We start from the raw sequence: 21,027 nt of genomic DNA on the forward strand, positions 1-21,027 counted from the left end.
GAGCCCGGCTGGCACGCGGCAGCTGTGCGCACTTGGGCTCTTTCCGCGCGCGGGCCACACGTGGATCGGGGCACCCGGGCGCTCGGCCGCCAGCCGCGGGGCGGGGTCGGGAATGAATATGCTGGAAAAGGAGGGCGCCCGAGTCTCCGCCCGGCCGGAGCCTGGGGCTGCAGCCCCGGGGCGGGAAGCGGGGCGGGGCTGGGAAAGTTGAGTATTAGTCGCCGTGGGCTGGGCTCCGCGCAGGAGCGCCGGCCGCCGGGACCGAACAAGGCTGGGCCGGGCGGGGTAGGTGTGGCTCTGCCTGCGTGACCCGAGTCCCGGTTCCCGGTCGCCGTCGTCTCCCGCAGCTGCGGCCTCTCAGCCATGGGCGCCGTCTGGTCGGCCCTGCTGGTCGGAGGGGGCCTGGCCGGAGCGATTTTCGTTTGGTTGCTGCGGGACTCGGGGAACGAGAGCGACGCGGAGCGGAACGCCCCTCAGGGGGAGCCTGCGGCTCCGGGAAGCGATCAGGGTGGCGGCGGGGGACCGAGCCCTGTACCTTCCAGGCGGGAACTGGTCACCAAAGCAGGTATTCTTCCTCCCACGTCTCGAGGGCAGATCTGCCATGGGGGCTTTGAAGTTCACCGAGGGAGGAAAAAAACCCACCTGGAGTTTTTCTCTTGGCCCTTTCCCCCGACTAACCTCCCCTACCCCGGGCAGGACCCTCCCCAAGCCTCTCATTATTTTCCCAGGCTAGTGCGCACGCGCCGGGCAGGTTTATCGCCCTCCTCGGAGGCTCCGAAGGTTCCCCGACCCATCGTCCGAGGGCAGCGCGGGCAGAGTCTCTACCCTGGGCGCCCGTCCCCGAGGACCCCGAGGGGGATGGGCTCCTTTGCGTGGCTGCGCTTGGCGCAGTGCGGGCGGCCGCGGCGGCGGCGGCGCCCCTTCCGGGCCTTACAAAGGGCATGCCTAGGTTCAGGGAGATCCTACAACCCTCATCGATCTCAGACGGAGCAGGGACACTTTCTCAGTCCCAATCCCATAACCTCACGTCCTCCCCTACCTCACCCCATGGAGGAGCTGGGTCTGGGAACTAACTCCCAGGCGCTGAGCACCTCCCGCTATCTGGATGCTTCTGTCAGGAAGGCAAAGTTCAGGTTGGACTCTGGCCAGGAAGGCCTCAGCTGAAGCCCTAGGGCTGTATGCTGGCTGCCCATTTCAGAGCCGTGGGACCCAAAAGCATAGGGTTGTCTAATGCCCCGGGAGGGGACCTACCTAATAGGGCACCCAACTCCAATGAGTAGAACTGACATCCAGGTTTACATGTGTACATGTTAGAGACTGTGCTACACAAAGAGGACTGGCAGAAAACCTTAGCTCCCAGTGCCCTCCCTTGGCCAGCTGCCCATGCCTGGACTCCAGCCGAGCGGTGAAAATGACATCTGGGAACTTTATTTTTAGTGGAGTCGGTGTTCATGTGTAGCCATTTGAAAGACTGCCTCTGTGCCTTTCCTGCGATTGGTTTGAGATGAGCAGAGAGCTCCTCCGTCTTCATGAAGCCAGTCTCATGTTTTAGGTTGAAAGATTGAGAATTCAGGGCAATGTTTTTACGTCTCACAACTCCACCACTAAAAGGAGATAAAATTAAACAAGGTCAACCCCCACCCCCAAAAGAAAGAAACCCTCCCATCTATGCTGATTGTATGACTTGGGGCACTTCCATCTTGTAGGGAACTATCCCGACTGTCAGTGAGGTGGCCAAGAAGGAAACTGAGCCTTTAGGGAGCTTGGATTGTGTACTGTAAGAACGTGTTTTTTAAAAGCGTACAATGGGAGGGGATGTAAAAAGCCTCTGTTTTGTTAAAAAGGTTTACTTTATTTATTTGAGAGAGACAGAGACCACACAAGCGGGGAAGGGGCAGAGAGGGAGGGTGCCATCACAGAGCCCGCGAGGTGGGGCTCAAACTTATGAAACTGTGAGATCATGACCTAAGCCGAAACCAAGACTAGGAAGCTTAACCGAGCCATCCAGGCCCCCCAAGGTTTACTTCTGATGCATATGGGGTTGGCAAGGAGAAACCAGCCCTCTCCCCCTACCCTCACTCCCAATCCTTGTTCAATGATGCACTGCTATCCTTTGTATCTCCCCCCCACTCCCCAGCCCCCCAACCATAGCAACAGCTGCTGTGGATCTGCCCACATCTGTGAGAGCTGATCCCTGGGCTGCTGACAGTTCCTGGGAGTACAGGTGTACTCGTAGGGTCTGTAGGGTAGCTGTGTGGATCTTTGCCCCACAGGCTAGACAGCATTTTCTGCTGATAGAAACCAAACTTGGCTGTATGCCAATAAAGCCTGGACTGCAGAGATCAAGGACCATGACAGGGTTAAACTGCTGCCTCTACAACTGGCCACTTCATTTACATTCTTGTGTGAGCACACGGACACTCCCAGATGTGCCTTTTATTGTTGCATATACATGTATGTTCTTAAAGCGTGCTGTTGGTTCAGTTAGTGTCTTAACTAGGTAATTAAGCACTTGCTTTTAATAGAGATGGATTTCGTGAACTGCAGGTAGATTAGTGGTAAAGTCTTCAATAAACCTATTTTCTTAGCCTTTTTTCTCACATGAACTGCCTAACACTATTACATTTTTCCTTTTGCTTTTTAGAGCATCTTCAAGAAAGCAATGGATGTTTGGTTTCAGAGACCAAAGGCCATGGTAACCTGCAGGAAGCAACATGGAGACGGCAGAGTCCTTCTGGAAAAGACGGTGATTGTGACAGTTCAAGAGAGCATGTTCCTTCTGGACAGTTTCCAGACACAGAATCTCTAGCTACATCTGAGACTGGTGACTCTAGGGGTTACTCTGCAGTTTCAAGAAATGAAAGGCTTCAGTCTCCTATGGCAGAATGGGGATTCCAGAAAGGACAAGAGACACTCGCTAAAGCAGCTCCGTGTTTTGCCGAAAAGTTGTATTCTAGCAACCTGGTCGTTGACAGAGGGAAAGAAGTGAGCCTTGCCGAGTTGAGCAGTCAGGACCGGGCTGACAATGAGGACTGGGAAATGGTGTCCAGGCACTCCTCTTGGGGAGATGTTGGTTTGGGTGGCAGTCTTGAGGCTCCAGTGTTAAGCCCAAACCAGGGAATGGACTGTGGCAGAAGCACTCTTATGGAACCAAGAGGTCAGGAAATGGATGTGAAACGCAAAAAGGGGGTAGCAATGTCTTCAGAGTCTCAGCAAGTTAGTATCAGGTTCCAGGTCCATTATGTCACAAGCACTGGTGGGCAATTCATTGCAGTAACTGGAGACCATGAGAGTCTTGGGAGGTGGAACACTTACATCCCACTCCAGTATAGCAAGGACGGGTTCTGGTCTCACTCTGTGTCCCTGCCAGCAGATACAGTGGTGGAATGGAAGTTTGTAGTGGTAGACAATGGGAAAATTACCCGCTGGGAAGAATGCAGCAATAGGTTCCTGGAGACTGGCCGTGAGGATAAAGTGGTTCAAAAGCGGTGGGGGATTCAGTGATTCAGTTTTCAAAGTACTAGAGAGGCTATTTGTGGAGCACACTGAATAATTTTAAATAAAGGAAGTATAACTCCAAATATAGCCATCAGAGTTGTTTCAAATTTGCTAGTGGCTTTTGTCTAATGTGCAGAAATACATATGTAGGTATATGCTTTCGGTGAGCATGGACTTTTTTTTCCCCTGTGGCATCGATGGGTGGGTCTTTGCTGATCCATCGTTATTTCAGAGCTTAGTCCTCTCGGGGAGTGACTTGGCTAAGCTTCAGGTGTGGACTGGCCAGAGCACGCAGAAACCAACCAGCTGCACAGGGTTCAAGCTTGAGCCTTTGGGTGACCCTTAAACCAAGAGAGTGAAACACGTCTCATTCATAAAGAGCTGCCTTCCTACTGGTACAACTGGAGAAACTCCTTACTACGTGCACACTCTATATTTAAAAATAGTTAATGCCATATGGAACTGTGAAAAAAAAAATACGGTCACAAGAGGTGGTTAGCAAGGATAGGAGGTTATACGTTAAGACTCCCCAGTGTTTTTTTGTTTGTTTTGTTTTTGTTTTTTTGCTTGATTTTATGTGCTAGCCCCGGTTTGAAAGTAGCAAGTAAGTCTTTGTCTTAATGATTGCAGACCGGTGTAGAAACAAGGGGCCTAGTCCGGGTCTGTCATTGGGAGGAGACCACGAAGAGAGGAAGTGCGAACTGGATGAAGGTGTGGGCTGAGCTAGGTGGCCTGAGTGATGCCTCTTAGAGGGCTGGGAGGTCCAGGTATAGCCTGACTGCAGAGAAGACAGACACAGCCATTATTTACCTCCAGGGCCTTTGCAGGACTGCCCCACCCCCTCCCCTCCTGTCTCACAGGGGGTCTGGACTGACAGAAGGACTGTCCCATAGCAACCATTTCCCCTGCCCTTCCCTTTCATACCAATAGCTATCCTGGGTAACAAAACTGTAATAGGACAGTGACACACAGGTACATCCTTGTTCTGAGAAGAAGTAAGACATTTAAACTTTATTATACTGAACAAATAAAACCTGAGTTTTAATACCTTCATTAAATGTCTGAATTATTTGTCTAAATCTTAGTACCATAATAGCTTAGATATAAAATGCCAATATTTTCCTCCACTAATGACAGATGCATAGAAAAAATCAAGACCCAAGAGAGGTCCGTTTTCTCCTCTCTTTGGGGAAAACATTTTAGAACTTTTTTAAAACTTCACCATTTGGAGGGATATTATGCATGCTTGTACTCGAAAATGAGTTTTTATATGTTAAAACAACTTGTAGTAAGTATAACATCGTTTGGCAAAACAGTGTTTAATCCTGGTTACAGGTGGTGTTTGCTGAAAAGAGCATAAACCCAAAAGAAAATAGAAAGTGCTTATAAGAACTATGATAGTTTTTGGCTCCTAGCATGTATATGTAAAATCCACATATGCGTTTTATATACTTTATAATGAATTTCACACTCTACCACTAAGGTCTTCAGAGGGCATTTACTATTACTGCACAAAATGCCCCAGCATTTCTATTAGGTAAAATTTAAAGTAAAACAGTTTACAATTAAAATTTCTTTAGAGTTCTTTCACTAGCAATTTTATCATTACCTGATGAAATAAAAATCTTTCAGTAAAACCAATTGAGGTAGATACATATATTAAAGTTCATACTAAAAATTTTTTTTAATGTTTATTTTCGAGAGAAAGAGCGCAGGTGGGGGAGGGGCAGAGAGAGAGGGAGACAAAGAATCCGAAGCAGGTTCCAGGCTCTGAGCTGGGCTCCAACCCATGAGCCGTGAGATCATGACCTGAGCCGAAGTCGGACACTTAACCGACTTAGCCACCTAGGTGCCCCTTAAAGTTCATATTTTAAAAGAATATTGTAAAATTGGACATGCTTAGCATGTTAACACTGTCATTTAGAGGAGAAACAGGAGGATTTAGTCACTATTATCTGCACCGGTTGGGACTAATGCCGCTGCTGTCACAGACAGACACCATGCATGTTAAGAAGGCTGCACCAGAAGCCTGTTTCTTGCTCACTAAATAATCAGCAGTGGGTATTTCTGGCAGAAGGGCAGCTCTCCCTGCAGATTGCTGCCCAGGCTGCTTCTGTCCTGCGGCTCTGCCATCCCCTAGGACCCCGCTGTCCACTGTATCCAGCTCATGGAAGGGGAAATAAAGTGAGGAAAAACACAAATGCTTACTAAAATTTTTGGCCAGAAAGTGCTGCGTATTGCTTTGTCCACAAGCCTTTAGTGAGGACTGGTCAGTAGATGTGATGGCGCTGGGGCTGGGGAATAGCCTCTAGCAGGGCAGTCATTTCTTGGTGACATCTTTAGACAGCTACCCTTCTGCTGTCCCTGTCATCTCTGGCAGGAAGACCAGTGATTAGAGGATTGGAACTTCCAGCCCCCTTCCCTGATCTCCAAAGAGGAGAAGGGGACTGCGGATTAAGCTCTATAAAAACTCTTGAATAAGATTTCAGAAGCGTCCAGGTTGGTAAACACGTCTAGGTCCTGGGAGGGTGACATGCCTTGAGAGTGCATGAAAGCCTCGTGTACCAGAACCCTATACTTTGCCCTGTGCCTCTCTTACATTTGGCTGTTCCTGAGTTGTGTTCTTTAAAATAAACTGGTAATAGTAAGTAAAGTACTTTTCTGAGTTGTGATCTGTTCTAGCAAGTTAGTGAACCTGGGGAGGGGGATGTGGGAAACTCCAATTTATAGCCAGAGTACAGGTAGCCCAGAAATTGCAACTGCATCTGAAGTGGGGGGAGGTCTTGTGGGACTGAGCCCTTAGACCTGGAGAATCTGATACTAACTCCAGGTAGTTAGTGTTAGAACTGAATGGACTCCTAGGACACCTAGCTGGTTATTGTTGTTAGAAAACAATCCACATGCAAAACCCTCCTAATCTAATAAAATCTAAGTAAAGCAGGCTGAATCCATTCAACCTAGAAGTTACCCACCGGCTGAAGAACACATTCTTGTTTCTTTCTTTACAGTTATTAATATGTAAACGTTTTTTTAGAAAAAACTTTTCTAAAAGTTTTGATTAGGGGCCCCGATGTTGTGTTATCTGATGACATTCATTGATAACTGACGGAACAGTGAGTTCAGGGTCACAAATGGATCCCTGTCAGTACCTTGGAGTTTGTCCTTCTGGGCATTATACCACATATTTTACTTGTGTGTCAAGTTTTTTTGAAGCTGGAAAGAATAACTATTGCTTCAGCACCAGTGAAGATAATAAAAACCACACAATTGTTCCAGCACATGGGTCTTGGCACAAATTAATACCTTATAAGGGATGCAGACTTTCACATCTAGTTAGAACTGTTTGAAGTTTTACTGTGAGAGCATTGAAGAATAGTTTATTTCAAAATAGAGTTTACAGGGGAGGGTATCTTTTATTAAATTTTCACATAAAAAGAAAAAAAGTACACAGGGCACTAATTATAAGCAACACCACAATTATTTGGGCATCATCCCTCTGTAAAGAACAGGCAAGCAATGTATCATTTTAGTAACATTTTTTCCTGGTCTTTCACTTTCTGTATCCTCTTTTCTTGATTTCTGATCATTGAAGACATTGCTGAAAGTGATGATAAAACAAAATTAGATTAGCAACATCTACTCTGCCTTTAAATTTTATAATGTGCTTCTTAAAAGGTCAGCTTGCTACTATAGAAGAGACACATTCTGAGATCGGGAAGTTCTTAAAAATTGCAAAGTAGCATATTTTTGAAAAGACTGACGTTATGGACAGAGCTAAGGGTAAATCTTTACTCTTTCGGTTGTTTTAAGTGAGCATACTTATTATAGAAATAATACATACTAATTGTAAATAATTTGAACACCTCAGAAGGGTGCAAAGAGAGATGAAGGTGAAGGTATTCGTCTCTGCTCCCTCAACCTGCTGAACTCCCCTCAGAAGTCGTCACCGAAAGCTGTTTGGTAAATATCTTCGTGTACATGCACGCACGTGCACACACTTTCCTTCTTTGCACAAGTGGAAATATGTAGTATAGATTGTTCTGTAGCTTGCTTTATTCACTTAAAAAATGTCAACATTTTTCCAGTTCAGCTCATGTTTTGTTAGGACTGTATAGTATTCCATTATATGGATGTACCAACATGTTAGTAAATAAAATTCTTTAAAGTTGATTTCTCAGGTTTTCAATTATGGAATGAATGAGTCATGGGGATGAAAGGTACAGCACAGGAAATATAGTCAATGGTATTGTAATAGCGATTTATGGTGGCATTGGTGGCACACAAAAGTCTGTTTATAAAAGTATTTCCTATACTTTTATAAACAGACTTTTGTGTGCTTGTACAATTTTTTCTTGAATAAATTGCTAGAGGTAGAATTTCTGGGTCAAAGCATATATACACTTTAAGTTTTGATAAATGCTCCCAAAATATTTGTTTCATAACTTCCAAGAGACACTCCATCCAGGCAATGCATCAAATAAAAAGGTCTTTTTATTTTTTAAACAAATACAACATGTCTCCCATTTGGATTATTACATGGTAGCATTACTCAGATATATATTCAGAAATATAAGTCAAAGTGTGAATAAAAATGGGGCCAATAAGATAATGCATCCTTTAAAAATATCACGACAAACTTAAAATCAAATGTTTTCTTAATGTTTATATACACAAGGATCTGGGATTAACAGAAAGGATCTGGAACTTGCCTTAATAACAATTTGGCATAGCCTCAGCATGTTGAAAAACGTGGACTTTGGAAGCAGCAATTGCAGAGATCAAGTCCCAGATATACTACTCGTTGTGTGACTTAACTATTTACTGATTGTAATCTGATCATCAGTTTCCTCATTTTCAAATGACCTGATATCAGTGCCCACCTCCCAGTATTGTGAGGCTCACATGAAGAAAACATAAATAATCAAACACTGAATACGGGGCCTGCCACACAGCTGGTAAGTGTTCAAGAAATATTAATAGCAACTATTATTATTGATAAGGTTAAATTTTCTTTATAAGGAATTGTTCTTAGAAAAATATCTACTATCCTTCATCTAGCAGCTTATATTCTCTAGAGATAGAAAGATGGGTAAGAATTAACAAGTATACTCCAAAATTATTTCTCTCTGACAGACTCCTGGATTCATGAATTTATACCAGAAAAGCATAAAACATGATGGGCTTCCCACATCCACAGGAACAACCACTTAGAACTTATGCCCCCAAATTTACCTACCATCTGCAGAGTATGACAGTTTCTCATTCAAACAGCTTTAGTGCATTTGAAAGTAGTTTATCTTTTTAGTTAGTGATTCACTGGGTGGCATAGTCTCTTCTAGCCTATGCTAATTTAAATTCTGTGTAAGGTGAAATATGGTTATTTTGTCTTCCAGCTATCAACTACAATCTTATCCTGGCTACCGTCATACAAATGCTTATGTGCAGACCTAACAGGGATAAGAAAGATAATGTGTGGGAAAGTGTCGTGTGAAAAACTGCTCAAAACGTGTCCTACGGAGGGTTGGTCAGCAGTATTATCATCCCTATTAGATGACGGAGTAGAGCAGGGCTAAAGTGACATGCCCGAGGTCACACAATTAATCTGGGGGTTAGTCATGGTTAAGACCTTAATGTTTTGACTTGATGTTTCTGAATTGCTTATTCAATATCCTCTTCTGCGGGTCTATAGACAACAGGCTTCACCTGAAGGGAAGGTGAGTACTCTTTTGAGCAAGGAAGATCTCTCCGAAATGTACACTGTACCTTGGTTCTTCATCTGTAAATCTTCTACCAGAGTTTGCAAGCTTTCCAGTCTGTTCTGAAGCTTCCGACATGTTTTTCCTGTTGTTTCTATTGGCTGAGACTGTGAAGCTATTAGAAAATTGCTTAGATGTGATATTAAAAGTCTATTCAGTATTTCTTCTTAGAAATCTTCCAATTACAAGTTAAACAACCTTTCTTTTAAAATAATGGAAACTTTAAAACACTATACAAATTAAAAAGTGTTTTATCTAAATATTCCAACACTAGCTTGTTTGAATTTGTTTCAAAACAATCTGGCTTATTATTATTTAACTACATAGCATTAAATGGGATGAGCGAGAGGAATACTTTAAATTTAATGACACATTCATTCTAAATGACAGCTTTTCATATCAAACCTGTGTAGATACGTTAATTTAGGATTTGGAAGAGCAAGACTTAATACCGACACTGGCAACAGTTTTGAATGTGTGTGAGACCAAGTGCCCATTTTAGTGGCTGTCACCTGAATGAGGACAGTTTTACATGGTGGGAGAGGGAGTCTGGATCCTGACATGGCCACAGTGAATCTGGAATACATGTGGGAGGAGCAAGTGAAGAGGGGTTGGAAGCCCGTAAGCTAACCTCTACTAAGTATGCTACGTTTTGCTGATCTCTAAAAGATAGTTGATTGGCAACCCTGAAATTCTAACTTTGATCTTAGTCCCTGACTTGCTGTATAATCTTGAAAATATTTTTTGGTGGCTCATTTTCCTATCAAAAAAACCACTCTTTTCAGTACAGATATTAGTATTAGAGGCAATCATCTAAGAATTACTTTAGGTCAAGAGGATGAAAACCACTTCCTCAGAGAGATATTTTTCACATGGATAATATAAAATACATGATGTTTGATTAGGATCTGACAATAGAAAAAAAAAAGGAAATTCCATGCTATTATGTAATCACAAATTAATAATGAGGTGACCAGAAGTACTGTTCTACTTCTACAATAGTCACAGCTCTAATAGCTCAAGAATTTGCCCTTTTTTAAAAGTATTTTTATTTAGTATTTAGTATTTTTAAAGACACCAAGGAATAACTCAGAAATGTAAGAGAGGATGGAGGACAAAATACAGAAAAAAGATGGTAAAATGTACTAAAATCTGTGATTATGTTGTGGTTTTCAGATTTGGGGGAGATCTAGAAATGTATGAGGCATAGAATTTCTAAAGGCTGAGAGCTGACTTAACAGTGATGCAACAATTTGCCTAGTTTATCCCTTATCAAAGGGACTGATGCCAGAGAGCATGGGGTTGTTTGCATTGCTGTCAATATATGGTAAAAACATTTCAAGTTCAAGTCAGTATACACACACACACACACACACACACACACACACATAATGTCCACTTATTTATCATGCGCTTAATCTAAATAAAACCATTTTCCTTATCTGTTTTAGCAAATAACAAATGAACTTAACATTTAAGAAATGAGGACATCTGACAAATTTGTATGATAAATACTTGCACTTACAAAGGCAGAGACTGAAGAGAGTCATGATTTGAGAGAATGTAAATAAGAAAGAAAAGTCACAACATTAAAAAAAAAAAAAGACCAAAATCTTATAATAAAATGCAGGGGGGGGGGAGTTCATTATTTATGTCAGAGTAATAGAGAAAATATTCACATATAATATCTATGGATATTTATTAAGAAGAGAGTGTGTGCATGCATGCGATAGCTGTTTTATTTAAATAAGACTCACTTAAGTTACACAGCATCAGTTAGAGTTTGCATATAAGAACACCATATAAGATCTTATTAATTCTGATTATGGAAAAGAACTTTCAATTCACCAGAGGAGGAAACCAATTAAGCTCATCAATGACATCAGATCATTCTTACCTTTAACAGAATCAGGTGAAAGAACGGGTTTCGTGGATCTATACGGTGATGTGGAGCCTACTGAATCTTCAACCGAACTAGTTAGGAGTGAGTGAACTGGAGACTTCTTAGGAGAAGAATGGAATGAACGAGAAGCTGAATTTTTCACAGATGGACTTGCTAAAATTTTGCAAGAACAGAAGCAAAAGGACAGAATTAGTTAAAAATAGTATACTGCACTTCTCAAAAAGTCAAACTTTCATGAGAAAATATTCCCAATGATGGGGGTAAGGGGATGTTCCCATAAATACCCAAGGCTTTGGGTTAGAACTGCAAAGGGCTGTCTTAGAAATAAGGATGAACAGGAACAAGACCTGCCCTTGGGGATCTTGAGATCTAGCTTCAAATTATCTGAATTCCTGATTGGATTAAATTGATCTGGGATTGTGGTGTTCTTAGTTGTCTACCAGAAGCAAGCATGAATGCTATCTGGAGGAAGGTAACCTCATTCTTTGCCTCCAACCATTTGAACAATTTTTCACAGATGTCTTTCATAGAATAAAAACAAACAGGCATAGAAGGAGACAAAATGATATGGCAGAAAACCAAGAGAAAAAATCATATATACAAGTAATAGGTATAGACCCACAAGATCTGGATAGTGGAGGCACAGACAACCACAGATTTAAGCAGCATTATTCCAAACCCTAAACAGGTACTTCTTACATAAAGAAAACCATACCTGAACATACCAATAACAACTGCTAAAAAAGAAAAAGAAAAAACCCCAAAAACCTCAAAAAACAAATCAAAGACAAAAACAATCCTAAAGTTGCCAAAAGGGCAAAAAAGATTACATTTAAATGAGTAACAATTAAATTCAGAGCTGACTTCTCATAGAAACAATGGAAACCAGAAAACCATGGAATATTTTCAAAGTGAAAGAAAAATGTCCTAAAATTCTAAACTCAACAAAAATATTCTTCAAAAATGATGATGAAATAAAGACAACTGCAGAAAAACAGAAACTGAGAGAATGTATCACCAGCAGACTTACCTTAAAGGAAAAATTAAAGGCATTGGGAGTAAAATGACACCAGAGAGAAAGTAAAGTATAATCACATGGGTATATCTAAATGGATATTAACTGTATAAAACAATGCAAATTATCCATTGTGATGTTTACCTTTATAATTAAAATATACATGTGTTATATTTATATATAACACATATATATAATGTTATATATATTTATATAACAAGTGTTATATAATTTGAAAGAATAGTGAGTGGAATTAACATGTTCTAAAGTACTCACAATGCAAGAAAAAAGTAAAGCTCTCATTTATATTAATCTAACAAGGCAAGAATACATGTTGTATTCTCTTGGGTAATTATTAAAACAACAGTAAAACATGTAAGTGAAGTAAACCTCAAAGCAGTAACTTCAAATAAATGGTCCTTTTCTTCAAAATACAGTTCTTAAAAGATTTCTCACAAGTTGAAGATTATTCAAAAATTAAGAATTTGCATTTATTTTATTAAAACTGTTTTGTTTTTTTAGATATATACTGACAATCTTCCATAAAAAACAAGAAAATATGGAGATTTATCTTTCTCCTATCTCTTTCACCTCATACCTCAACTTTCCTTATTTACATTATTTCTGTAATATTATATTACTGTCCAGATTTACAGCTAAGCCTTTGTTGAATAACCATCATTTTCACAGCTTCATTCTTTCCTATTCATTTTAGTCTCTTCTATAGGAAGACCAATTACACCTTCCAAATCTTTTTTAAAAATTTTCTAAATGTTTATTTATGTTTGAGAGAGAGAGAGAAAGAAAGAGAGAGAGACAGTGTGCAAGCAGGGGAGGGGCTGAGACAGATGAAGACAGAATCTGAAGCAGGCCCCAGGCTCTGAGCTGTCAGCACAGAGCCCAATGTGGGGCTTGAACCCATGAGCTCTGAGATCATGACCTGAGCCAAAGTTGGATGCTCAACCAACTGAGCCACCAAGGCTCCCCATAACATATTCTCTGTAATTATTTTTGTCTTAGTTTTAAAAATTCTTTTTGTGTAATTTCCCCACAGAAGGTCCATCAAGTCCCTGTGATTTCAGTCATGCCTATCCCATTTATGTTTTTCCTAAGGCTTTCTTCCCCCTGTAATGTTTTTATTTTCTCTTCCATTTCTAGTCTGTTATGCCATTTTGCTTTTCAACAGATTCTGTTATCTTTCAATCTCTTCCTTGACTCCCTTGTTTAACAGATAGCATTATGTCTTTGGAAATTATAAAAAGAACCATCTGTCTCAGTTCTTCTCTTTTTCTTTTCATCCGTTCAATAAGGATTTATTGAGCACCTGCTATGTGCCTGGGATATATCAGGAAACCAAACGATACTTGCCCTTGTGCGGCTTTTGTCTAACAGGAGGTGACAGAGTCACCTTTATGAACAACATAAATTAGTAAGTTACATATTAAAAGATACTAAGCGTAATTTAAAAAAAAACAAAAAAGGGTGATTGGGAGTATGGGAGAGTTACAATTTTGGCAGAAGGTCATGAGAGTAGTTTCATTGGGTAAGTGACATTTGAGCAGAGCCTTTAAAGGAGGTGAAGGGTTAGCAATGTGTAAGGAACAGTGGTGTAAAGGCCTTAGTACAGAAGCTGCCTGGGATGTTCAAGGAGCAATTCAAGGGTAGATGACACAGAGTGAATGAGGGGGGGAGTAGGAGGAAATAAGCCTAGAGAGTTAATGCGGACTTACAGGCTGCTGTCATACCTGGCTTCCACTCGCATGGAAATGAGAAGCCACTGCAGAGTTTGAAGCAGGCCTGTCTTGTGTACTTTTCACTCACCTGTAGATGGGAATGTAAAACAACTAGATGGATCTTCTAGGTCTCCTGTATGTAATGTGACCGGCTCTCTGGAAGCATAAGAATGGTCATGCAGACATTCCAATTCACAAATACAGTACTAAGATTTATGGACAGAAGCAAGCTAATGCACACAAAAGTGACAGACTAAAATACAAGCTAAAGATGGCAGTTATGACCCTAAATTGCAGAAATCAAAAAATATCAGGGAGATCCCGAGTTGCATTATTGTTAATCGTTCAGGGCCCATGAACATTTTGCAGAATGAAAATATAATAATATTGGTTAGAAAATTCATTTTTATAATAGCTATAAACCCGAAGTATTTCTCTCATAGATTCTAAGAGGCACAATCTTTATAACTTGTTTTAAAATGAAAAAAAAAAAAAAGACAAAAAAAAGGAACCTCTCTTAGCAATAGTCGTATCACTTTACAAAACTATTAGACTTACTTAAATCAACAGGTTGAAATAAACCACACTGTTCTCTGTGGTTTGGGTGACGGCACGAGGATACTATGGCAGTGGTTCCCTTGCAGGGGGTGTGTGATGCCCACACTGTCTTAATTATGACACTAACATCAGCATCTGCTTTGAACTCTCAGTCTCTCGCAAATGAGCAGTGGAGTTTCCCAGAGGATCCACAAGATCTGATATCACAACAGATTAAATGCTGCTGCAGATATGAGAATCAGCTATCTTCTGTGAAGTCACATGTTAAATTGTAAAAGAATGCCTTCTCAACAATTTGTTTGAAAAAGTTATTTTTCAAAATAAAATGCTATTAGGTGAACATGTGATACACACTGTTGTTTCTAAAGGTATATCAAAATGTTTTCTATTTTTAAAATGCTAATATGAAAACTTATTTTCCAATACTTAGAATAGCAATAAACAAAAGTTCTTAGGAATCGTCAATATTTGTGACTAAAAGGGGTCCTGAGACCAAAAAGTTTGAGGATAGCTCTATTAGGAGAAAAGCCCTAGAAAGGGAAGCCATGGATAGTCTTAATTATCAGGGCAAAGAGTGTTTTTGCTGCAGGAGGCAGTGGGGGAGCCTTGAAGGTTCTGGGGGCTTGGGGAAGGTCATACTCTGAGGTGTGCTTCAGGCAGATCAATTTGAAATTAATATATAGAAGTGACTGGAATGTTCATGAGACTGGAGTTTAAAAATACCCACACTCAACACTGTCAAGACCACTGCAATAGTCTATAAGAAAGGTAAAAAGGCCTAGAGCAGTGTGGCAGGCTGTATAACGGCTGCCAAAAATATCTGCTATGAGTGTTGCCTTATGTGATGTGATGTGATGAAATCAAAGATCCTGAGATGGAGAGATTATTCTGGGTTTCTTAGGAGGGGGGCTAACTGCCATCCCAAAGGTCTGTAAAAAGGAGGCAGGGGGGATTTCACGTGAAAGAGAGAAGACGATGTGTCAATCTCAGCGGAGAGGTTTGAAGATGCTATGCTCTGCTGCTATCTGAAGATGAAGGGAGAAGCCACAAGACAGAGTGCAAGGAACAAAGCTCTAGAAGCTGGAAAAAAGTAAGGAAATGGATTAACCCCAAGGGCTTCTGGAGGGAGTGTGGACCTGCCAACATCCTGACTCCACCTGGTGGAACTGATTTGGGACTTCGGGCCTCCTTGGAAATGTAAGAGAGATCAATTTGTGTCATTTTAAGCAACTAATTTTGTTACAGCAGACATAGGAGATTAACACAGGCCGTTCCAGAGGATGTACAAAGAAGAAAATGGATTTGAGAACTGTTTTAGAGGCAAAATTAATAAGATTTGGTGACTAGAGAAACGCGACAAAGAAGAAAGAAGAACCAAAGAGAACGTTAGGGTTAAGCAGAGGTGCCCTGGAAAGCAGGGGGCCACTTACAGAAACAAGATGAGCTGGAGGGGAATGGTTTTGTGGAATGACCGCCTTTGTTTTATTTTGGTCACTGTGATCTTCAGGTCATTATGTTTCATCTCCTGAAACATCCACATGGAGATGTGTAAAAAGGAGCTGGATGTTTTGAAGCCTCTATTGGGAACCTTCCTTAGGGCATAATGTTGCTCATTAAGTTATAATAATATAACAAAATAAGAAAAGTCAATTGTCCACAAACTTCTGAGAAATGTGGCTCTCAGAATAATTCGAGCACAAATCCACACAGCAGAGTTGTTCGTTTCTTTAATTGTTTATTCTGTTTTGGGTATATGGACCATACTGATTTAGCTTAAAAGGTTGCAGAAGTTTCTAAATGAAGAAACGTTGCTGTAAGATGCCGAGTCAAGCAAAGGTGCTGCAGTTACAGTGAAATGTTGTAGTAAAACAGCAACTGTGGTATTCTTTGTTTGTGAGTTTCCAAAATGGCCAGTGTGCTGAAGTACAGGATAGAGCATTCAAATGCATTTTTAATTTTCTAGTATGTTTCATGCTTTTCAGAACTTCTATTAAATATCTGAAAACCTCTTCTTCTTCTATTAAATATTCGAACACAAGTAGGGGCTAGGTCCCATCTTTTCCTCTCCAATCTGTCTCTTCACGAACACATCATTGCTGAAGGAAACAGACTTTTCTGGTCATGGAAAAACTATAGCAGAGCTTGACGCATCTCAGGGGAGCAGCCCTTCTGTGCCCTGTGCCTAGCACAGACAGGGCCCTTTCCCAGGAGCTCAGTGCAGGTACACAGAGGCCAAACACGGAGGTGGTCACACACCTGAGCTCAGGAGCCAGCTAGACCTGAGTTCAAATCTGGCTCCACTGTTTACAAGCTGTATGGCCCTGGAAAGCTGCTTAAACAATGTGAGTCTTCATTTCTAACCCACATATGGATATAAGATCAGGTTAGATACACTGTGCTTCGGATTCTGTGTCTTCCTCTCTCTCTGCTCCTCCCCTGCCCATGCTCTCTCTCAAAAATAAACAAACATTAAAAAAATATTAGGCTATACAGACTAAATGAAATATCTATGGCATCCAGAAAATGTAAAAATAAAAATATTTAAAATAAAAAATAAAAAATGTAAAAATAAAAATATTGTTAATAGGTGCTATGTAGTGTCACATACATAGGTGAGAAGAAAATCAAAATTTGTTTTGATAAAGATATATTTAAAAAGTTCATTGTTGATCAAGCAGTAAGGACAGTAAGAAAATATTTTTAATACTGCCTTAATTCACTCATTACACAAAACTTTACTGAAAGGCTACTGTGGGTCAGGCAATATGGCTGACGCTGAAGATACAGCAATGAATAAGCCTCTGCCTAACTGAATTTGAACAGAATTCTTTTTCTTATTCTGAGGATATAAAAAAGGCTCTGATTCCTCTTATTTTTTTTTTTAGGTGGTGAAAATAGAAAAGATAAAAGTAAGGTTTTTTTTTTCCATGCAGTCAGTCAATAAACAGATCTTATCATTGTAAGCCCATGTTTGTCTGCCTTGCCCACTGTTACATTTTAAGGACCCAGTGTGGAGTATGACACTTCACGGACAGTTAACAATCTGCTGAATTAATGAATAAACAGTAGTAATGAGGACATTAGGACATTCAGGCATTGCTAAGATCATTTCTTACCTGCTAAGAGTTTCACTGGATTTGCTACCTTCGGTGGAGTCCCTTAATGAGTTGTTGCTTCTGTTGGCAGAAGGATGGGAGAAATGAAAGACTACACGGTGTTATTTTTACTTAATGATAAAACAACATTGTTTGAACATTGCTTTTACACCAACGCTGATTCAAAGGTGAGACTAGGGCTAATGGCTCTTCCAGGTGGAGAAACAGTGTGAAGAAAAGCTTGGAGATGAAAAGGAGTGAACTCCTCTTGGACCCAGTAGTCTGTTTTGGTTAGAGTACACTACGGGAGTAACCGGGCTGGTGACAAGTTAGGGACCTCCTTCAACTTCAGACTAAGGAACCAGGTACCTAATCAGCAGGCAGTGAGGAGCTCATGAAAACCTGCGGGCAATGGCCTCTGTGTTTTACCTGAATTAACAAATTAACATTAGCCTTTTTTCCTTTTTGGTTAAAGTCAGTTCTCAGAAGTTGTCTCTGTTAAGGGGTTATGGATTTAATTTCTTTACGCTCTTTTTAGGATTTCATTTAAAAATTCAGCTATTCAATTACTGAGGAAAATAGGATTGTTTTCCATGAGGTTCTTATAATCCTGTACTGAGATTGTTAGCATTTCCTTCTGGACTACCTTCCTCTCAAAAGTTATGTAAGCCATTGTAAATGAGTGTAAATGTAGAAAAATCTTCCATTTTTGGTATGGCATACCTATAAATATCTTAATATGGGTAAACAGTAGCAAAATTTAAAATAAGCAAAAAAAAATCGTATTGATTTTGAGAAAGTACTTTACACTGAAATCCACTTTGGTTTCAGTTAAACAATGTAAACAGCTTTCCTTCAATGAACCCCAAATGCCCCTAAATTCCCATGTAAATTGTCCAGACTTCCCAAATTACCTGGAAACATAAAAAATTCTTAGACAATTAATTAGATTCAGAATCTCAGATCCTTCTTACCTCTGGCATATCTCTGATCTCAGGCTTGATTCAGTAATGCAATCTCTTACTCTATCATCTCTGTACAGATAAATATAACTTTCAGTGAATTATACAAAGAACAATTTCCTGATTCCATCTATTTTTAGAATAATCAACTGCTCCTATGTATTTAACTCTTCTTTAAAGTGTAAAAGTAGATCGTAGGCCTCCAAGCAAATTTTGCAGAAGGCTGTCCCTGGAGTTCAACTCAGAAATATTTTCTGTTCCATGGACTCCCAAAAGCTTTAGGCTGAGTTTAGGCTTTGGTGACAAGGTTATTTGTAAGATTATAGCAAATTAACATACATTCTTTAAAGGCAGGTACCAAATATATTCATGTTCAATATAGTCCAAAATAGTTCAAGCCCATAACTAATGGCTAAAGTGATGAAATCATCTCATCAGGGAGATCATGGTAATCTTTGTGGACTGATTGGTGTGGGGAGCCAGGGGGTCTAACTTTCACTTTTGGCTTTGCTTCTTTGCTTTATAGGAGAAGGCAACTCAGTCTATGCCTAAATTTACTCATCTGTCAAATGAGAACCAAGGACTTTCCTATTAGATTATACCTTGAGAGTCATGTAGTTTTCAAGGTTCTAGTTTAGCTCCACCATCGAAATTGTGCGGCTGCAGGCAAGTCAAAATTTTGAAACTTATGTTTATCTCATCTGTAAAATGGGATAAATAAATCCTGCTCTGTCTTAGCTCAAACGGTTGTGATAATCAAATAAGATTATGGGTGTGAGGGGTACTCGGGTGGCTCAGTAGGTTAAGCATCTGACTCTTGATTTTGACTCAGGTCATGATCTCATGGTTCGTGGGTTCGGTTCATGGGTTTGGGCCCCGCGTCGGTCTCCGTATGGACAGTGTAGAGCCTACTTGGGATTCTCTGTCTCCTCTCTCTGCCCCTTCCCCACTCTCTCTCTAGTGAGAGAGATTCAGTAATGCAATCTCTTCCTCTATCATCTCTGTATAGATAAATATAAGTCTCAGTTAATTATACAAAGAACAATTTCCAGATTCCATGTATTTTTAAATGCGTGCTCTCTCTCCCTCAATATAAAAATTAAAGAAAGATTTAAAAAGCGATTTTAGATGTGAAATCTGTTGGGAACTATACATTATTATATGACTGTAACTTTGGGTAACACCTTGCTTTGACAGCTTATGAGCAGAATAACTGCATTATTTACTCTTGATATCAAGTTGTTTTACTTTTGCTTAGCTTCTCCACTTTCATACTGTTTCCCCTGGTAACGTCAGATATTCTTCAAAGTTGTTTAAACATCAACCTCCCACAGAGTATCATGTAGACAACTAATGGCAAACCGCTGGTGACAGCAGCTCGCTCACTCTGCAGCACACCCAGTCTTACACAGCCACATAGGACGCTCCCAGGGACGGTGTTCTCCCTTCTTCTTCGGGCTTGCCCAGAGGCACAGCTGGCTCCTCGTTGATCACACTTCTCAACTCTTGGAGAAGCTGTTTCAGGTCCCTCGTTGGATCTTCCTTCAACGTGTTAGGTTTCAAAGAGTGCTGCATTAACACAATTTACAAAACAAACACCCTGGTTTTTATTTTTAGAGTTGTATGTTATTTCCTATTATAAAATTAATTCAGCTGGTAAATAGAAATTTTGGAGGAAAAGAAGAAAAAACAAAAATCACCTGTGATCTTACTACTCAGGGATAATCAGTAGTAACCAATCAATAATCAACACAGTGCTATATCTAATTTATAAATGTGTATACACTTATTTATATATATATTTAAATTAAAATATACACACATAGAATCACACTATACACATCTATCTTTAAATCATTTTTTAAAAATTTTAATAATGTAGTATGAAGTCATTAAATATTTACAACTATATCCAGGCAAAATAATTCCAATACTTTGTTTATGGTTGAACTAATTTATAAAACTACAGAATTTTAAAAGTAAGGAATTCTAGGCGTGCCTGGATGGCTCAGTCAGTTGAGTGTCAGATGTCAGCTCAGGTCATGGTCTCACAGTTCCTGAGTTTGAGCCCTGCTTTGGGCTCTGTGCTGACAGCTCAGAGTCTGGAGCTTGCTTCAGATTCTGTGTCTCCCTCTTTCTCTCTGTCCCTCCCCTGCTCACACTCTGCCTCTCTTTCTCTAAAAAGTAAATAAATGTTAAAAAAAATAAAAGTAAGGAACTCTTTAGAGATGAATTAATTTACTCCCCCATTTTACTGATGAGGAAAGAGACATTCAATATTTTCAAACTGTGTTAGTCAGTATTTGAGAATAAGTTTTAAAAGGATTTTCAGATTGGTGCCTGGGGGGCTCAGTCCATTAAGCGTCTGACTTCGGCTCAGGTCAAGATCTCGTGGTCTGTGAGTTCGAGCCCCACATCCAGCTCTGTTGCTGACAGCTCAGAGCCTGGAGCCTGCTTTGGATTCTGTGTCTCCCTCTCCTGCCCTCTTTCTCTCTCTTTCTCTCTCT

At 40.5% G+C, this 21,027-nt stretch overlaps 2 protein-coding genes across 14 annotated transcripts in view; one reads left to right on the top strand and one right to left on the bottom strand.

Moving 5' to 3' along the window:
- Positions 1-254: 254 nt before the first annotated feature.
- Positions 255-4,526, top strand: STBD1 (starch binding domain 1). The gene is made up of 2 exons (XM_049630673.1): positions 255-565; positions 2,645-4,526. Exons 1-2 carry the CDS (start codon positions 364-366, stop codon positions 3,502-3,504), a joined length of 1,062 nt encoding a protein of 353 aa, XP_049486630.1. The 5' UTR covers positions 255-363; the 3' UTR covers positions 3,505-4,526.
- Positions 4,527-6,886: 2,360 nt separating this feature from the next.
- Positions 6,887-21,027, bottom strand: part of CCDC158 (coiled-coil domain containing 158) — a 103,442-nt gene continuing 89,301 nt past the window's right edge. For 10 of the 13 annotated variants that reach the window (XM_049630678.1, XM_049630684.1, XM_049630680.1 and 7 more), the window contains 7 exons: positions 19,929-20,089; positions 18,533-18,592; positions 17,580-17,639; positions 13,994-14,061; positions 11,152-11,310; positions 9,262-9,361; positions 6,887-7,096 (listed from right to left, as the gene is read on the bottom strand). In XM_049630678.1, coding sequence (XP_049486635.1) covers positions 6,976-7,096; positions 9,262-9,361; positions 11,152-11,310; positions 13,994-14,061; positions 17,580-17,639; positions 18,533-18,592; positions 19,929-20,089 — 729 coding nt within the window. In that variant the 3' untranslated portion in view covers positions 6,887-6,975. Of the gene's footprint in view, positions 7,097-9,261; positions 9,384-11,151; positions 11,311-13,993; positions 14,062-16,210; positions 16,382-17,579; positions 17,640-18,532; positions 18,593-19,928; positions 20,090-21,027 lie in introns of those variants that run through there. The other 3 variants (XM_049630683.1, XM_049630685.1, XM_049630687.1) reach the window with 3 other exon arrangements.

This window comes from Panthera uncia, chromosome B1 (genome assembly GCF_023721935.1).
Source record: "Panthera uncia isolate 11264 chromosome B1, Puncia_PCG_1.0, whole genome shotgun sequence".
In the NCBI taxonomy this organism is placed as follows: Eukaryota; Metazoa; Chordata; class Mammalia; order Carnivora; family Felidae; genus Panthera; species Panthera uncia.

Bases quoted from the DNA above. Each gene is read 5' to 3' on its own strand.
- STBD1 (XM_049630673.1), top strand. From the start codon at position 364: ATGGGCGCCGTCTGGTCGGCCCTGCTGGTCGGAGGGGGCCTGGCCGGA. The intron at 566-2,644 runs GTATTCTTCCTC...TTTGCTTTTTAG, and splicing joins GGAACTGGTCACCAAAGCAG to AGCATCTTCAAGAAAGCAAT.